The 12,730-nt window shown below is 64.8% G+C and overlaps 6 protein-coding genes across 6 annotated transcripts; 2 read left to right on the forward strand and 4 right to left on the reverse strand.

Annotated features, from left to right (window-relative positions):
• Nucleotides 1–67: 67 nt before the first annotated feature.
• On the reverse strand, nt 68–1,100 carry V1510DRAFT_216996 (thioredoxin-like protein). The gene is made up of 3 exons (XM_066930481.1): nt 563–1,100; nt 224–531; nt 68–191 (listed from the first exon to the last, which is right to left on the reverse strand). Exons 1-3 carry the CDS (start codon nt 969–971, stop codon nt 165–167), a joined length of 744 nt encoding a protein of 247 aa, XP_066787587.1. The 5' UTR covers nt 972–1,100; the 3' UTR covers nt 68–164.
• Nucleotides 1,101–2,513: 1,413 nt separating this feature from the next.
• Nucleotides 2,514–4,371, forward strand: V1510DRAFT_368533 (uncharacterized protein; the record flags this gene model as incomplete). The annotated part of the gene is made up of 3 exons (XM_066931361.1): nt 2,514–2,597; nt 2,631–2,681; nt 2,713–4,371. The coding sequence occupies 3 exons, from the start codon at nt 2,514–2,516 to the stop codon at nt 4,369–4,371; spliced, it is 1,794 nt and encodes a 597-aa protein (XP_066787588.1).
• Nucleotides 4,372–4,422: 51 nt separating this feature from the next.
• Nucleotides 4,423–6,164, reverse strand: V1510DRAFT_420850 (methyltransferase-domain-containing protein). Its single transcript, XM_066934518.1, has one exon. The coding sequence runs from the start codon at nt 5,880–5,882 to the stop codon at nt 4,680–4,682; it is 1,203 nt and encodes a 400-aa protein (XP_066787589.1). The 5' UTR covers nt 5,883–6,164; the 3' UTR covers nt 4,423–4,679.
• On the reverse strand, nt 6,165–8,026 carry V1510DRAFT_420852 (uncharacterized protein). Its single transcript, XM_066934519.1, has one exon. The coding sequence runs from the start codon at nt 7,850–7,852 to the stop codon at nt 6,341–6,343; it is 1,512 nt and encodes a 503-aa protein (XP_066787590.1). The 5' UTR covers nt 7,853–8,026; the 3' UTR covers nt 6,165–6,340.
• Nucleotides 8,027–8,367: 341 nt separating this feature from the next.
• On the forward strand, nt 8,368–9,658 carry V1510DRAFT_217047 (uncharacterized protein). Its single transcript, XM_066930482.1, has 2 exons — nt 8,368–9,310; nt 9,342–9,658. The coding sequence occupies exons 1-2, from the start codon at nt 8,456–8,458 to the stop codon at nt 9,504–9,506; spliced, it is 1,020 nt and encodes a 339-aa protein (XP_066787591.1). The 5' UTR covers nt 8,368–8,455; the 3' UTR covers nt 9,507–9,658.
• Nucleotides 9,659–9,816: 158 nt separating this feature from the next.
• On the reverse strand, nt 9,817–12,573 carry V1510DRAFT_420856 (uncharacterized protein). Its single transcript, XM_066934520.1, has 2 exons — nt 12,446–12,573; nt 9,817–12,226 (listed from the first exon to the last, which is right to left on the reverse strand). The coding sequence occupies exon 2, from the start codon at nt 12,086–12,088 to the stop codon at nt 9,872–9,874; it is 2,217 nt and encodes a 738-aa protein (XP_066787592.1). The 5' UTR covers nt 12,089–12,226; nt 12,446–12,573; the 3' UTR covers nt 9,817–9,871.
• Between the last annotated feature and the right edge of the window lie 157 nt (nt 12,574–12,730).

The raw sequence follows: 12,730 nt of genomic DNA on the forward strand, positions 1-12,730 counted from the left end.
GAGTATACAAAATCAGTGGCCAGCGTTTTATTCCTTCACCGCAAAACCAAGAAAAGCAACAACTAGAGTACAGGGCATTGTCCGCCGTGAGGTCCATCCGTATACTGCTACAAACCCGCCGAGAATAACAACCAAACCGGAACGTAGAATACAGCGTAGTAGAGTTACATGCCCTCCACCTCCTTGAGGGCCTGGCGTCAGCGGACGTCGGCGCGCTACCTACCTTGGTGAACGAGAGCGTCGCCTGGACGCCGAGCTCGGCCACGACGAGCTTGCCGTCCTTGACGATCCAGTGCGAGCGCACGATGCCCTTCGGGTTCTTCTTGGCGCCGAGCGCGGCGATGAGCTCGTACTTCTCGTCCGACAGCAGCTGGTACGGCAGGTTCTGCTTCGTCTGGAAGTTCTTCTGGGCCTTGACCGAGTCGGCCGAGAGGCCAAAGACCGCGACCTTGTGCGAGTCAAACTTGGGATACAGGTCGCGGAAGCCGCAGGCCTGCTTGGTGCATCCGGGCGTGCTTGCGCGGGGGTACGCTGCCGTCAGCGCCGTTGCGCGTCCACCTACCGAAGATCACGACCGTCTTGTCCGCGGCAACCTTGGCCAGATCGACGTCCACGCCGTCCTGGTCCTTGAGCACGATCGCCGGCAGCGCGTCGCCCACGGTGAGCTCCGTGCGGGGCTTCTTGGCCGCGGTCTCGTCCTCGTCCTCGTCCTTGGGCTTCTCCGCGGCCTTGCGCTTGCTCTCCTTGGCCTTGACAGGCTTGGACTCCTCCGGCTCGTCCGCGGATTCGTCCTTGGGCTCCTTGGGCTCCTCCACGGCCTTGGCCTTGGGCTTCTTAACGGTCGCCTTGGTCGTCGCCTTAGCCACAACCTTAGCCGGCTTCTCAGCCACAGGCTCCGGCACGGCGGCCTTGACGCGCGCCGACCGGCGCAGCGTGGCAGTAGCAGTCGTCGTCTTGGTCTTGACAGTCATTGCAAGCTGTCGGCGAACGGAAAAGTGGAAAGGCGGCGAAATGTGGGCGGTCGCTTGTTCTGGCACGTTTACATGATAGCGAGGCACGATGCCCAGCGCACACCTGCGGGCGGCCTAAGCACCGCGCCAACTCAATTACGGCTATAGGTGCTGCCAGATGGCGCGGGCCGTCACGTCAACGCATCATGCGCTACTGGCGGCCCAGGCGGCCACAGATCGGGCCAGGGTCGCACCCGGTCCCCACGTCCGGCCAAAACACCCAGCCACGGCCGCAACGCCCAACACCAACACCGCCAGCGGCGCCACCGCGCACGACGGCGTGCTGGGCGCGGTGGGCAGGCCGGCCGCGGCCGGAGCACGCCATGGCCGGGCCCAGGTGCCACGGTCTGGAGCCGGCGGCCACAGCGGACCCCACGGTCCCGTGGCCCCGTGGCCCCGTGGCCCGCAGCTGTTTGTCGTGCCCGCGTGCTGCGGCCGCACAGAGGGGTTAAGAAGCAGTCCCGCGGCGGTCGAGCGCAACCCTTGTTTGTTGCGCCGCCGCACAACCCTAGAAAGCGTGCAGCCGCGCGGCACGGCCTTTATATGCCCGAGCGCGGCTGGCGGCTGGCCGATCCGCCGCGCCGGGCCGGCAGGCCGACCCAGCCTGGTGGACCTGCGGGGACCGCCGGACATGCCGCCGGCACCCGCATTGGGCGCGATAGGGGGACATTGGGCCTGCCATAAAATAGCTCAGCTCGGGCGTGAACCGTGGCGGTGCGGCGGCGCCTGTGGCGTAGCCGCAGCTGACCGCTCGCGCGCGTCCGAGCCGGCCCGTGCCGCGTGGCGCCGGCGTCCGCGCGCCGCCGGGCCTGGCCCCGCTCGCCGCCCTGTGTGGCCGCGCAGCGCCGTGTGGCGCGCGGTCTACGGCCCGGAGCTGTGTGCGGCCGGCCGCCGTCCGGTGCGGCTTCCTGGCCATCGGGCCAGCCGGCCGCCGTGCGCGGCGCCGGACCCCACGTGATGCGTCCGGGCGTACTGCATTGTACCGGTACCACATCGCCTGCTGAACGCTGCGATGGCTCTACCTGATCCTCTATTTAGGCTCAACCGGGCCTAAGTGTGCCGCGGCGCGTCTCTGGCGTCGACTCGGCCGTCAGACGACTACAAGCTGAGAAACTATTTCCAGAACGAGGTGCAGTTCCGCCGCTAGCTGTCGCTAGGCGGCCACACGTATGCCGTTTTAGGCAAACAGACGCTCAGCTCAGATTCCCCGCAATAGTGAATCAACTAGGCACAGATTCGTCTACCAAACTTGTATGTGTTTGTGCGACCGGACTGGGTCCGCGGGTCCCGTTGGGTCCGTCCGGACGGGCCGCGCGCATGGTCCGGGCGGTACCTCGCCGTATCACACCTGTCGGTACCGGCGGCAGCCGATTTGGCTGCGCCGCGGGAGCCTACACTACCAATAGGTCCGGGTAAGCCCTGGTGACATCGCTCGCGATCGGGGCCGCGGCGATCATCTATATATATCTTCCGCGCGCTCTCTCGCCCTCCACTGAATACGCAATGCCCGGCCCGTACTACATTGGCATCGACGTCGGCACCGGCAGCGCCCGCGCCTGCCTGATCGACGCCTCTGGCGAGATTCTCGTACGTCTGCGCCAATTGCCCCGCTGACAGCAGGCCCTGGCCTCGAAGGACATTACGACCTGGAACCCGAAGCCGGATTTTTACGTGAGTGCATGCCCGGCCGTGCTGACTCCAGAACCAATCGTCTAACGAGATCTGGGACGCGTGCTGCTACTCGACCAAGAAGGTCGTCGCTGAGTCCGGCGTGTCGATCGATGAGATCAAGGGCATTGGCTTCGACGGCACCTGCTCGCTGGTCGTCCTCAGCGAGACCACCGACAAGTCCGTCGCCGTCGGCCCTGACTTCTCCAATGACGACCAGAACATCGTACTGTGGATGGACCACCGTTGTCCGGAAGAGACCGACAAAATCAACTCGACCAAGCACATGCTGCTCAAGTACGTCGGCGGCAAGATGTCGATCGAGATGGAGATCCCCAAGGCGCTGTGGCTCAAGCGCCACATGCCCGCTGGCCGCTTCGAGGACTGCAAGTTCTACGATCTGGCCGACTTCCTCACCCACCGCGCGACCAAGTCCGAGACGCGCTCGTTCTGCTCGGTCGTCTGTAAGCAGGGCTATGTGCCTGTCGGCATCGACGGCAGCATGAAGGGCTGGTCGAAGGACTTCCTCGAGACCATCGACTTGCCTGAGCTGGCCGAGAACAACTTTGCCCGCGTCGGCGGCGTCCTCGGCGAGAACGGCACGATCCTGTCGGCCGGCGAGTACCTGGGCGGTCTGGCCCCAGACTCGGCGGCCGAGCTCGGCCTGGCCCCGGGCACCGCTGTCGGCTCGGGCGTCATCGACGCCTACGCTGGATGGGTCGGCACCGTTGCCGCCAAGATCCACGACCCGAACTTCATCGAGCACAAGGACGGCACCAGCGACGAGTTTTCGGTGGCCACACACCGCCTGGCCGCCGTCGCCGGCACCTCGACCTGCCACCTGGCCATGTCCAAGGAGAGCGTGTTCGTGCCGGGCGTTTGGGGTCCGTACCGCGACGTCATCTTCCCGAACTACTGGCTGGCCGAAGGCGGCCAGTCGGCGACCGGCGCGCTTCTCAAGCACGTCCTGACGTCGCATCCAGCCTACAAGGAGGCCAATGAGCTTGCTGCTGCCGAGAAGAAGTCTGTGTTCGACTACCTCAACGAGCGCATCGAGCAGCTCCGCGTCGAGAGCAGCTACTCGTCCGCCGAGGAGCTGCTCAAGCACTTCTTCTTCTACGGTGACTTTCACGGCAACCGCAGCCCGATCGCCGACCCCAACATGAAGGCCTCGATCATCGGCCAGTCTATGGACGTCGGCGTGGACGCGCTCGCGATCGAGTATCTGGGAGCGATCGAGTTCATCGGCCTGCAGACGAACCACATTGTGCGCTCGCTCAACGACGCCGGCCACGAGATCACCAGCATATTCCTGTCCGGCGGCCAATCGCGCAACGACCTGCTGACCGGCCTCATGGCGACCTGCACAGGCCTGCCGGTCGTCATTCCCCGCTACATCGACGCTGCGGTTGTCCTCGGCTCGGCTATGCTCGGAGCCAAGGCCGCCAGCGCCGACAAAAACGGCAAGACGGCTAGTCTCTGGCACATCATGGCCGAGATGAGCAAGCCCGGCAGAGTCGTGTACCCGTCGGAGGACAAGAAGGAGAACGCGCTGATCGCGGCCAAGTACAAGATTTTCATCGACCAGGCCAGCCGCCAGCGCGACTACCGCGCGTTGATCGACGCCACGTTGACTGGCGACTCGGCCAAGGCCGACAAGGTCGCGTCCACGCTGTCAACGCTTGCCATCTAGGTAGCTGTATCTAGTCCTTGTATAATTCACCCGTCGGTCGGCTTCGGCCGCACCGTTTCTTTGCCTGTATGTGCCGCTGCCGTCTCACGACACAGTCGCTGGACGATCACAGTCCTGATGCCCATCCCGCTTATGCATCTTCATGCACGATGTCGTTAGCGCGCGTCATGCGGACACCAGTACGCGATGACAGGCTGTACCAGTACGGAGGGTTTGGGCTGCGGCTACATGCAGCAGTGGCTGCGGTTGTGTGCTGCGGCTATATGCCGGCAGCGCTGCGGCTATATGCTCGTCGTAGAATGTATTGCCTACCGGCGTTTGTATATACACGGCTTCAGCAGCCACTCGCCTTCCTTGTGCATCCGCAGCTTCTTCTCCAGGTCCGTCTCCTGGTCAATGAACTTCTTCTTCTGCTTGTTCATGCGGCCGCGGCTCGGCAAGTCCTCCTCCGGCTTCTTGATCGCGGCCTCCGGAGGCTTGAAGAACTCGAACCGGATGAACATCTTGTTCTCGGAGTTGGTCTCGCGGTGCACAAAGCCCAGGCTCTTGATGGCGTCCACGAACTCCTGGCCCTGCTGGTCCGAAAACCGCGACTTGATCTCAGAGATCCACAGCTCGCCGCGCACGCGCAGGATCCGCTTGGCCTCGCGCACAAAGTCGAGGAAGTTGACGCCCATGAGCGCCAAGCAAAATATAACGTAGTGCATGCTCTCGTCCTCCACCGGCACGTTGCGCACGTCGGCCACCTCCACGCGCTCGTTGGACTTGGCCAGGTCGAAGCTGCGCACGACGATCCGGCCGTCGCGGCCGCGGCCCTTGGGCTTGGCCGATGCCGGCGTGGCAATCGCCTTGGCGAACTCGGCGTCGCCGCACCCCATGTCGGCAAAGTACGTGCATCCGTCTTGGGCCCGCGGCAGCCGCTTGTCGCGCTTCATCTCCTGCACCCGCGCGATGTACAGGTTCACCGGGTTCTCGGGCCACGACTGCACCTGCGACCGGAAGCCCGAGTGATACTCGGCGTACATCTCGGGGTGCTGCTTGATCAGATCGACCGCATCGGCCGACGAAATCGTGTACAGCTTCTCGTTGATCCACCGGAACCGCGATCCCGACAGCTTGGCCTGCATCTTCTCCTGCAGCGGAGTCAGCTTCTTGAGCTGCGTTACCGGTAGCGCCGGCGCCGGCTCGGTGGCCGCGGCCGGCGCAGCCTTAGGACTTTCGGTCGGCTTGCCGGCCTTGTCGCCCTTCTCGGTCTTGTTCTTCTTCTGCTTCTTGGGCTTAGGCTCGGCTGCCTTCTTGGCGGGCTTGTCGGCTTCGTCGGCCTCATCGTCGGCCTCGCGCACGCGCTTCTCTGGCCGCTCGGCCTTGGTGGCCGGCTTGGTCTCCTCTGGCTTCTTGTCCGCCTTTGCTTTCTTGGCCTTGGCCTTAGCCGCGCCCTTCTTGGGCGGCACAAAGGTCTTGATTTCCTTGGACCCGAGGTTCCATCCTTCGACCTCGAAAAGCCCCGACATTCTGTCGTTCGAACGCTGTCTGACAGCTATTTGTTGTGTAAGCGGCACCGCTTAGACTCGATGCTGGAAAAAAATTCTCACCGCCGCGTTGGGAGTTTACGAGATCGCTGATGACCGCGTTTTGGGTGCGGCGACTTGCCAGCCTCGGGCAGCATATAGCCGCATCATGTAGCCGCACCTGGCATATAGCCGCAGCATCGCAAAGACACGAAGCGCAACCCCTTTACCGCAGACGCAGAGTGCCGGTGACCGCCACTGTCGCCTACGCACCCCAGCCTCGCCCTCGGGCCAGAACCTGTTCATGTCATATATTGTATACAGTCTTGTAAATTACAGCCAAAATTGATCTCCATCCGGCTCTCCGGCGGAGCCCGCCGTAGGCGGCAGCAGTTTAAAAGTCAAGTATTAAACGAGGAGAGAAAGCCATTAAATACACCATTCTAGTACCGAACCCCAACCTATAAATCCACCTGTGGATTCATTGTAAACGACCGTAACCGTCTCTGGTTCACATCCACTGCCCTGTTTGCACCCGCGATCAACGCAGCCAAGTGGTCCAACTTGGCGCGGTCGGGTTCCGCCACCACTTCGGCTGTGTCCAGCGTGGCGCGTCTGATTTCGGCGCGGACGACGGCAGCACGGACCGACAATCTGGAGCGCGTTCGCGACAGATCGCGGCCAGTCGCTGCCTCACGGCGCGCCATTTGCCTCGTTCCATCGCTACACGACACCAAGATCTGCCAGGCCCGTAACAGCCGGGCCCGCTGTTCCATCAGAACCCGCCTCTGCGAGAGACACCAGCTCGGGGAGTGGTGCGGAGAACCCGCCGGCCGAAAGTGGGCCAAAAGCCGCATCCCACGAGAGTTCAAAGTCAGTCTTATGAGCAGCTCCAGCCGCTGCAGGCTCGCCGGCGAACAGTCGCACGGCGAGGTCATCAGCACAGTCCAGAGCGAGCTCGTCAAGACATATTTCATACTTTCCGTCCGGAGACATGAGACCATACTCATCAATAGCTTCGTCAACCGCTGTCGCTTTAGATAGGAAAACGTCGTCGAAGACACTACCAGCGCCAAGCAGAGATGCATTGTGATCAGGACCGCCATGACTCCCGGCGTAAAGCGAGAAATCGGGGCTGTCGAGCCCGTCGGGCTCGGGTCCGTCTCGTCCGTCAAGGGGCCTACTATCGAACGCTTGGGGTCTTTCAAAGGACGCTGCGGGTCACAAGGAGACACCATCGCTGCAGGATGATGCATCTTTTTGAAAGAAGCGTTCGGTTCGGCGTCTTTTCCGGGCGAGAGCGGGCCCAGGCAGTCGGGGGCCAACACCGGCGTGCCGTCCAGGGGAGGGACCGACACGTTCATCACCAGAGGAGACTCTGGTGGACCGGTTGTGGGGGAGTAGAGCGGAAGGTCGAGCGAGTCAAAGTGCTCGGTCTTGAACTCGGGCAGGCTGCTGTCCGAGTCGCTCGCAAAGCCGTCGGCGCTGTCGGCGGCGTCCAAGGGCGTCGTCGACAGGCTGAGCGGCGTGCGCGTGCCAGCCGAGGGGGTGGCCGGCGCGGCATTCAGGCGGGTGGGGTCGAACTTGAACTGGGCCATCACGGCCTTCATCCGCTCGATCTCCTCAACCAGACCGTCGACCGTCTTGCGCAGGCTCGAGTTCTCCGCCTCGACCTGCTGCAGACGCACGGCCGCCGTCTGGCTTTCGTCCACGAGCTGCTGGTTGATCTCCTCGAGCTCCTCCAGCTGCTTCCGCTTTTTCTCGCGCGACGACTGTGCCGCCTGCCGGTTGCGCAAGATGCGCTCCACGCGCCGCTGCTCCTTCTCGATAGCAGTCTTGGCGCGCTTCCGCGGCGGCAGAACTCCGGGCGGCAGCGGCAGCGCCAGCGTTTCCTTGCGCTTGCGGCTGCCGCCCCGGTTCTCAAGCTCCTCGGGCGACACTGCCAACCCCGGCGAGTCCTCCTCGCTGGTCATCGTTCTGGTGCCGAGGGCTCCGAGTGATTGCTGAAACTGTGCGCTTGCCGCTTGCCGCCTGAATTCGCCACTGGCCTCTGGCCGATAGCTATGATGTTCAGTGCTGGTTATCTCGTCCAATTCATTCCGAGGCTGCGCCAGCGTTCGAGTTTATCTCACGCGAGTGGTCTGTGTGAGGGGAAACTGGCGGCGAAATTGGCGGTCGCGACCTTATATATTTTTAGAAGAGACCACCTGGCGGCAGCCGCGCGGAGGCGGTGCACGCACGGCGCAGAGACTGGAACATTCTGGGCACCGGCACAAGTGTCGCGCGCGCGAGGGTTATGGCGTGTGGGGCACGCCGCGCGCCGCTTAAGCTTACGTGTCCTCTAGCCGTGCGTGGCGCAGTGTGGCGCTCTGGCCGCGCGGCGAGCGCACGTGCGCTGCGGCCCGCCGCACGGAGTGCGGCTCGGCACGTGAGCGCCCAGCGTGCGGCTCATGCGGGCCCAACGTCACGGCAAACCTTAATTGTTGACGCGATGCCCGCGCATTTGTTGCCTGGCCAGCGCCTGCCGATGGGTGTTCTGGCCAAGAACAAGGAGCCCGCCGGCCCCGTTGGACCGTATGGCGATGCCGCGGTCTCCCCCAATGCAGGCAGTATATATTCCGCGCGCGGCCAATGGGCGTCGTTCTTCACGCTCTTCCCCCCAGCGCCCGCGACAACGCAATTGGATCGATTCTACCCGCGCCCGTGCTCCGAGAATGTCGCGTCTGCTGGCGTTCGTCCTTGCGGACGACCCCGCGTTCGGGTTCTGGAAGATCGTCTACGCCGTGCTGCTGCTGACCGCGTGCGGCGGCGTGTACTTCGCATACACGTCATACGCGGCCGCGCACGCCGGCCTGCCGTTTGTGACCGTCAACGTGGCCGACTACCGCACGTTCATGCAGCCGCAGCACGAGCACGAGGCGTACCCGCTGCGCAAGCGCGCGCTCAAGGTGCTGCGCAGCTGCGCCGTCGTGCTCGACCTGTTTTCCGCGCGCGGCGCGCTGCCGACGTCCGCGCCGGCGCCGCGCGACACCAACCCGATTGGCCAGAACCGGCTGGCGCGCTCGCGCCGGCATGCGCAGACGCTCGGCTCGTACGCCGACGCGGCGTTTGTGTTTATTGGCCTGCCGTTTCGGCAGCTGTGGCGGCTGGCGACGTACCTGTCGTCGTTCTCGCAGCACTCGCTGCCGGTGTTCGAGTCGGCTGCGGTCGCGTACCGCCCACAGACGTCCGAGGACGAGCGCATGGCCGCCGCCATGGCCGTGGCGCTGCGTGCGCTGCTGCTCGTGCCGGCCGACCTGCTGCGCCAGGCCGTGCGCTACATGGCCGCGTTCCTCGACCGCGACACGACCGTGCTGCCGACCAACACGCCGTCGCTGCGCCAGCCGCCGCTGACGACCTGGCCGCGCCATGACACCCTCCGCTATGAGAACGTGAGTACTGCCGCGTCCGCGCTGACCCCAGCACGCCACCTGCGCCCCGGCCAAGTTCCCCACCGGTCCGGCCCTGGCCCACCACCCGACCAACCAGGCGCCCCAGCGCGTCCTGCTCACGACCGAGGTCAAGAACCGCGCGCCCAAGGCCGCCGCGTTCAACCCCTACACGCCCGCCGTCTGCGCCGGCCTGTAGCCTGCACATCTTTACCGCCAGCTATTCATTTTTGCCCATCTTTGGCCTGTACAGCTCGTGCGTCTGTGACGACACCGGCTCCGACGATCTGTATATACCTGGAAAACGCCGCGCGCGGCCTGTACATACGCCCGTACAGAACACACTCGATCCCGGCCGCGCGAGCCGCACGCGCCGCACGCTGTCACCCGGCCGCGAGCCGCACGCGTCGCTCGGTGCCTGAGCCCAACCCTAAACCCATGCCCCTGAGCCGCTCGTGGCTCTCGTGGCGCGTCGTGGCTGTCGCTACCGAGCCTCGGCTGCTATTCGTAATGCCATTCTTCCACTTTATTACAATGATATACAATGCTCGTCGTCTCTGGTGGCTAGCGCCCGACCAGGCCGAGCGCCAGCTGCTGCGCATGCTGCGCGAGTCCGCGCAGGCTCGCTGCGCGGCTGCTGGAAGTGCTGCTCTGGGCAGGGCTCTCGTGCGCACTCGGCTCGGATTCTGCCGAGGGCTCGTCGCCGGTGTCTGCAGCGTCCAAGACGGGCGCGGCGGGCTCGACGGGCGTTTCGTCTTCGACGGGGTCGTCGTCGTCGTCGTCGTCGTCGTTCTCGGGCTCCTCGGCCTCGGCGACGCTCTTGACCTGTTCGAACTCCTCCTGCAGCAGCGCCAATTCCTGGTCCTGCGGCCGGAAAAGCCCGGGGTCGGTACCGAGAGCACCGACAGCAATCTGCACAGCCTCTGGTACCGCGCCCGGCCGGTCGGCGCGCACATGTGCCGCGCGATGGTCTTTGAGCTCGCGCAGCTCGTCGTCGAACGCCAACATCGCCTTGGTCGAGCTCTTGCGGTCGGAATAGTAGTCCATCCGGTCTATCTCGGCGCGCGCAGCCAGAACAGCCGCCGCAATGGCCTTCCGACGCACGCGGAGCTGCTGTTTGTTGAACTGGGACGGATCAAAGCCCACGTGGCCCGGATGCGCGCTCTCGATAGCCAGAAGCTTGCCCTTGTTTTTGCACGAATGCGCAAAGGACGGGTGCCGGTGAATGAAGATCTGTCGGTGCAGGACCAGCAGACACCGCAGCAGCGCTCGCCGCGACTCCTGGAAGATCAAGAACGACATGACCTGGCCCATGAGCGACGCCAGCAGCGGCAGCTCCTGGTCATCGCCCTCGGCCACGAATTGCTCGACGTACTCGATCTTCTCGCGATCCAAACGCGCACTCTTGAGCCGCGACAACAGCCGGCCGATGTCAGGGATCTTGCGGAACTCGTCGCAGTCGCTCTCGTCGTCCGAGTCGTAGTAGTAGCGCTGGCGACGGTCTACGGTGGACTCAGCCGCGTCAGGAGCTGCACCGCCGCCTGCGCCGCCTGCACCGCCCTCTGCACCGCCCTCTGCACCGCCCGCACCGCCATCCGCCGGCGTTGGCACCAGCGTCCCCGTCGACGGCGTCGCTGTCGCCGTCGCCGCGTCCGATCGTTCGGCCATATGGCGAACGTGCGCGGCCTCGTGCTGCTGCTTGCGCACGCTGGTCAGCGACTGCACCGTAAAGTACGAGTTGTTCATGCCTTCGGCGGCCGAGTAGATCGTCCGGTCCAGCCGGCCGCCTCGCGAGTAGTCTGTGTAGGCCGACGTGGCGATCGAGCGGTCGTCGCGCGTGGCCGTCGGAGAAAGCACGCGCTTGCGCTTGCGCAGCCAACGGCGGCGACGCACAAACGAGTGGAACCAGACATGGGATCCGTGCCAGTTGCCGTTCGTGAACGACAGCGAGTACGCCCAGCCCTGGTCGTCGACGTCGTCGGTCATGTCCACGTACCACGTCCGCCAAACCCACTCCCACGACGGGTCCGGTACGGTCGCGGAATGCGTGTCGACAGGCGAGTGGCGGTAGTCGAGATCGACCCAGGCCGAGGGGTCGTAGTTGAGCAGACCGTTGGCCGAGAAAAACGGCTTGCCGAGCACAAACACGCCACGCTGGTTCTCGTGCAGCACGTCATAGACCACGTTCGGGTCGGTGCCCACGATGACGCCGTCGCCGTTGCGCGCGCGCTGGTGCTGGCGCATGAAATGGTCGGCAATGTCGTGGAACCGGTTGACCGGGCTGATGCCCGCCCGAGGCCCGTGGTAGAGCAGTCGGTGGCGCTCGGCCTCGTCATCGGCAGCATGGTCGTCGTCAGCGCTGTCGCTGCCGCAGCAGCACAGCGTCTGGCCGATTGCGTGCAGCCAGCCCTTGCGCTGCGCCAGCAGCTCGCGCTGGTATTCCTGCTGGTGGTGGATCTGCGACGGCGTCCACGACGCGGCCGACTTTGCGTCGTCTGCCACGAACCGCACGCGGCCGGCCGCGTGCGCCAGCAGCCCCGCGTCTGAGCCTGCGCTGGATTCGGCGTCCGAATCGTCGCCGTCCTCAGTCAGCGACGGCCGCGGCACGGCCTCGATCGCGCCGTACGCAGTCATGCGGCTGGCCCCGCGCGTCCGCGGCGAGTCGGCATCGGCTCGAACAGGCACCGTGTTGTCGACGAGCGTGATCCGGCCGGTTTTGATGGCGTCCTCTGCTTCGGGCTCTTCACAGCGCCCGACCAGAGTCCGGAAAAGGCTGGCCATGGTCGGAGCGTCGTTTGAAAGCCGGCCACGGCCCGTGGATATCTTGCAACCGTGAGGCGGTCGTGCGGGCGCGAGCAGAAAGGCCAGGAGCTGGCGTTTGTGCGATTAAAAGGCTCGTGGGCATCTGGATCGGCCGGTCTGGAAGTTAGCACGACGGTCCACCGCAACGGTTGGCCAGGCCGCCAACGCTGCGCGCGGGCGCGCACCCGCGAGGGTCTCGCGCGCCCGCCGGCGCCGTCGCCCACCGCCGCCCGCCGGGATCGCTCTGGGCAGTCCGGGCCGGCCGGACAGTTTAAGACGTCGGCGCCGGCGCGCGCGTCGCCCGGCGAGACTGCGCCGCCTGCAGCTACCACCTACCTCTCCGGTCCGGATCCTGTCGTTCGCGGTCGTAGTGGGCCTGTGAGAGGTCAAGGCAAGCCGTCAAGGCGAGGCCGGAGGTGAAAAAGTCGTCGAGCGATTCATCCCGTCCGATAAAACAATGGTGGGGCCTTATCGAGTTAGCCGAGATTCCGAAAGTTGGGATCGGCCAGGTATGACGAAATACGTGCGCTGCTACAGGCTACGTCTGGCTGACAGCACGGGCCGAGCCCGTAGGCCGCAGGATGGCGGCAGACTACGACGGCCTAGGAAGTGGCCGACTCA

This window comes from Dipodascopsis tothii, assembly GCF_038497935.1.
Source record: "Dipodascopsis tothii strain CBS 759.85 unplaced genomic scaffold V1510scaffold_27, whole genome shotgun sequence".
Taxonomy (NCBI): Eukaryota; Fungi; Ascomycota; class Lipomycetes; order Lipomycetales; family Lipomycetaceae; genus Neoaidaea; species Neoaidaea tothii.

What these genes read in the sequence shown, in the direction of transcription:
- V1510DRAFT_420856 (XM_066934520.1), bottom strand. Translation starts at nt 12,088, where the DNA reads ATGGCCAGCCTTTTCCGGACTCTGGTCGGGCGCTGTGAAGAGCCCGAA.
- V1510DRAFT_216996 (XM_066930481.1), bottom strand. Translation starts at nt 971, where the DNA reads ATGACTGTCAAGACCAAGACGACGACTGCTACTGCCACGCTGCGCCGG. An exon ending in CAAGACGGTCGTGATCTTCG is followed by an intron (nt 532 to 562) that starts GTAGGTGGACGC and finishes CGCTGACGGCAG; the next exon opens with CGTACCCCCGCGCAAGCACG. An exon ending in CGACGCTCTCGTTCACCAAG is followed by an intron (nt 192 to 223) that starts GTAGGTAGCGCG and finishes CGCTGACGCCAG; the next exon opens with GCCCTCAAGGAGGTGGAGGG.
- V1510DRAFT_420850 (XM_066934518.1), bottom strand. Translation starts at nt 5,882, where the DNA reads ATGTCGGGGCTTTTCGAGGTCGAAGGATGGAACCTCGGGTCCAAGGAA.
- V1510DRAFT_217047 (XM_066930482.1), top strand. Translation starts at nt 8,456, where the DNA reads ATGGCGATGCCGCGGTCTCCCCCAATGCAGGCAGTATATATTCCGCGC. An exon ending in ACACCCTCCGCTATGAGAAC is followed by an intron (nt 9,311 to 9,341) that starts GTGAGTACTGCC and finishes CGCTGACCCCAG; the next exon opens with CACGCCACCTGCGCCCCGGC.
- V1510DRAFT_420852 (XM_066934519.1), bottom strand. Translation starts at nt 7,852, where the DNA reads ATGACCAGCGAGGAGGACTCGCCGGGGTTGGCAGTGTCGCCCGAGGAG.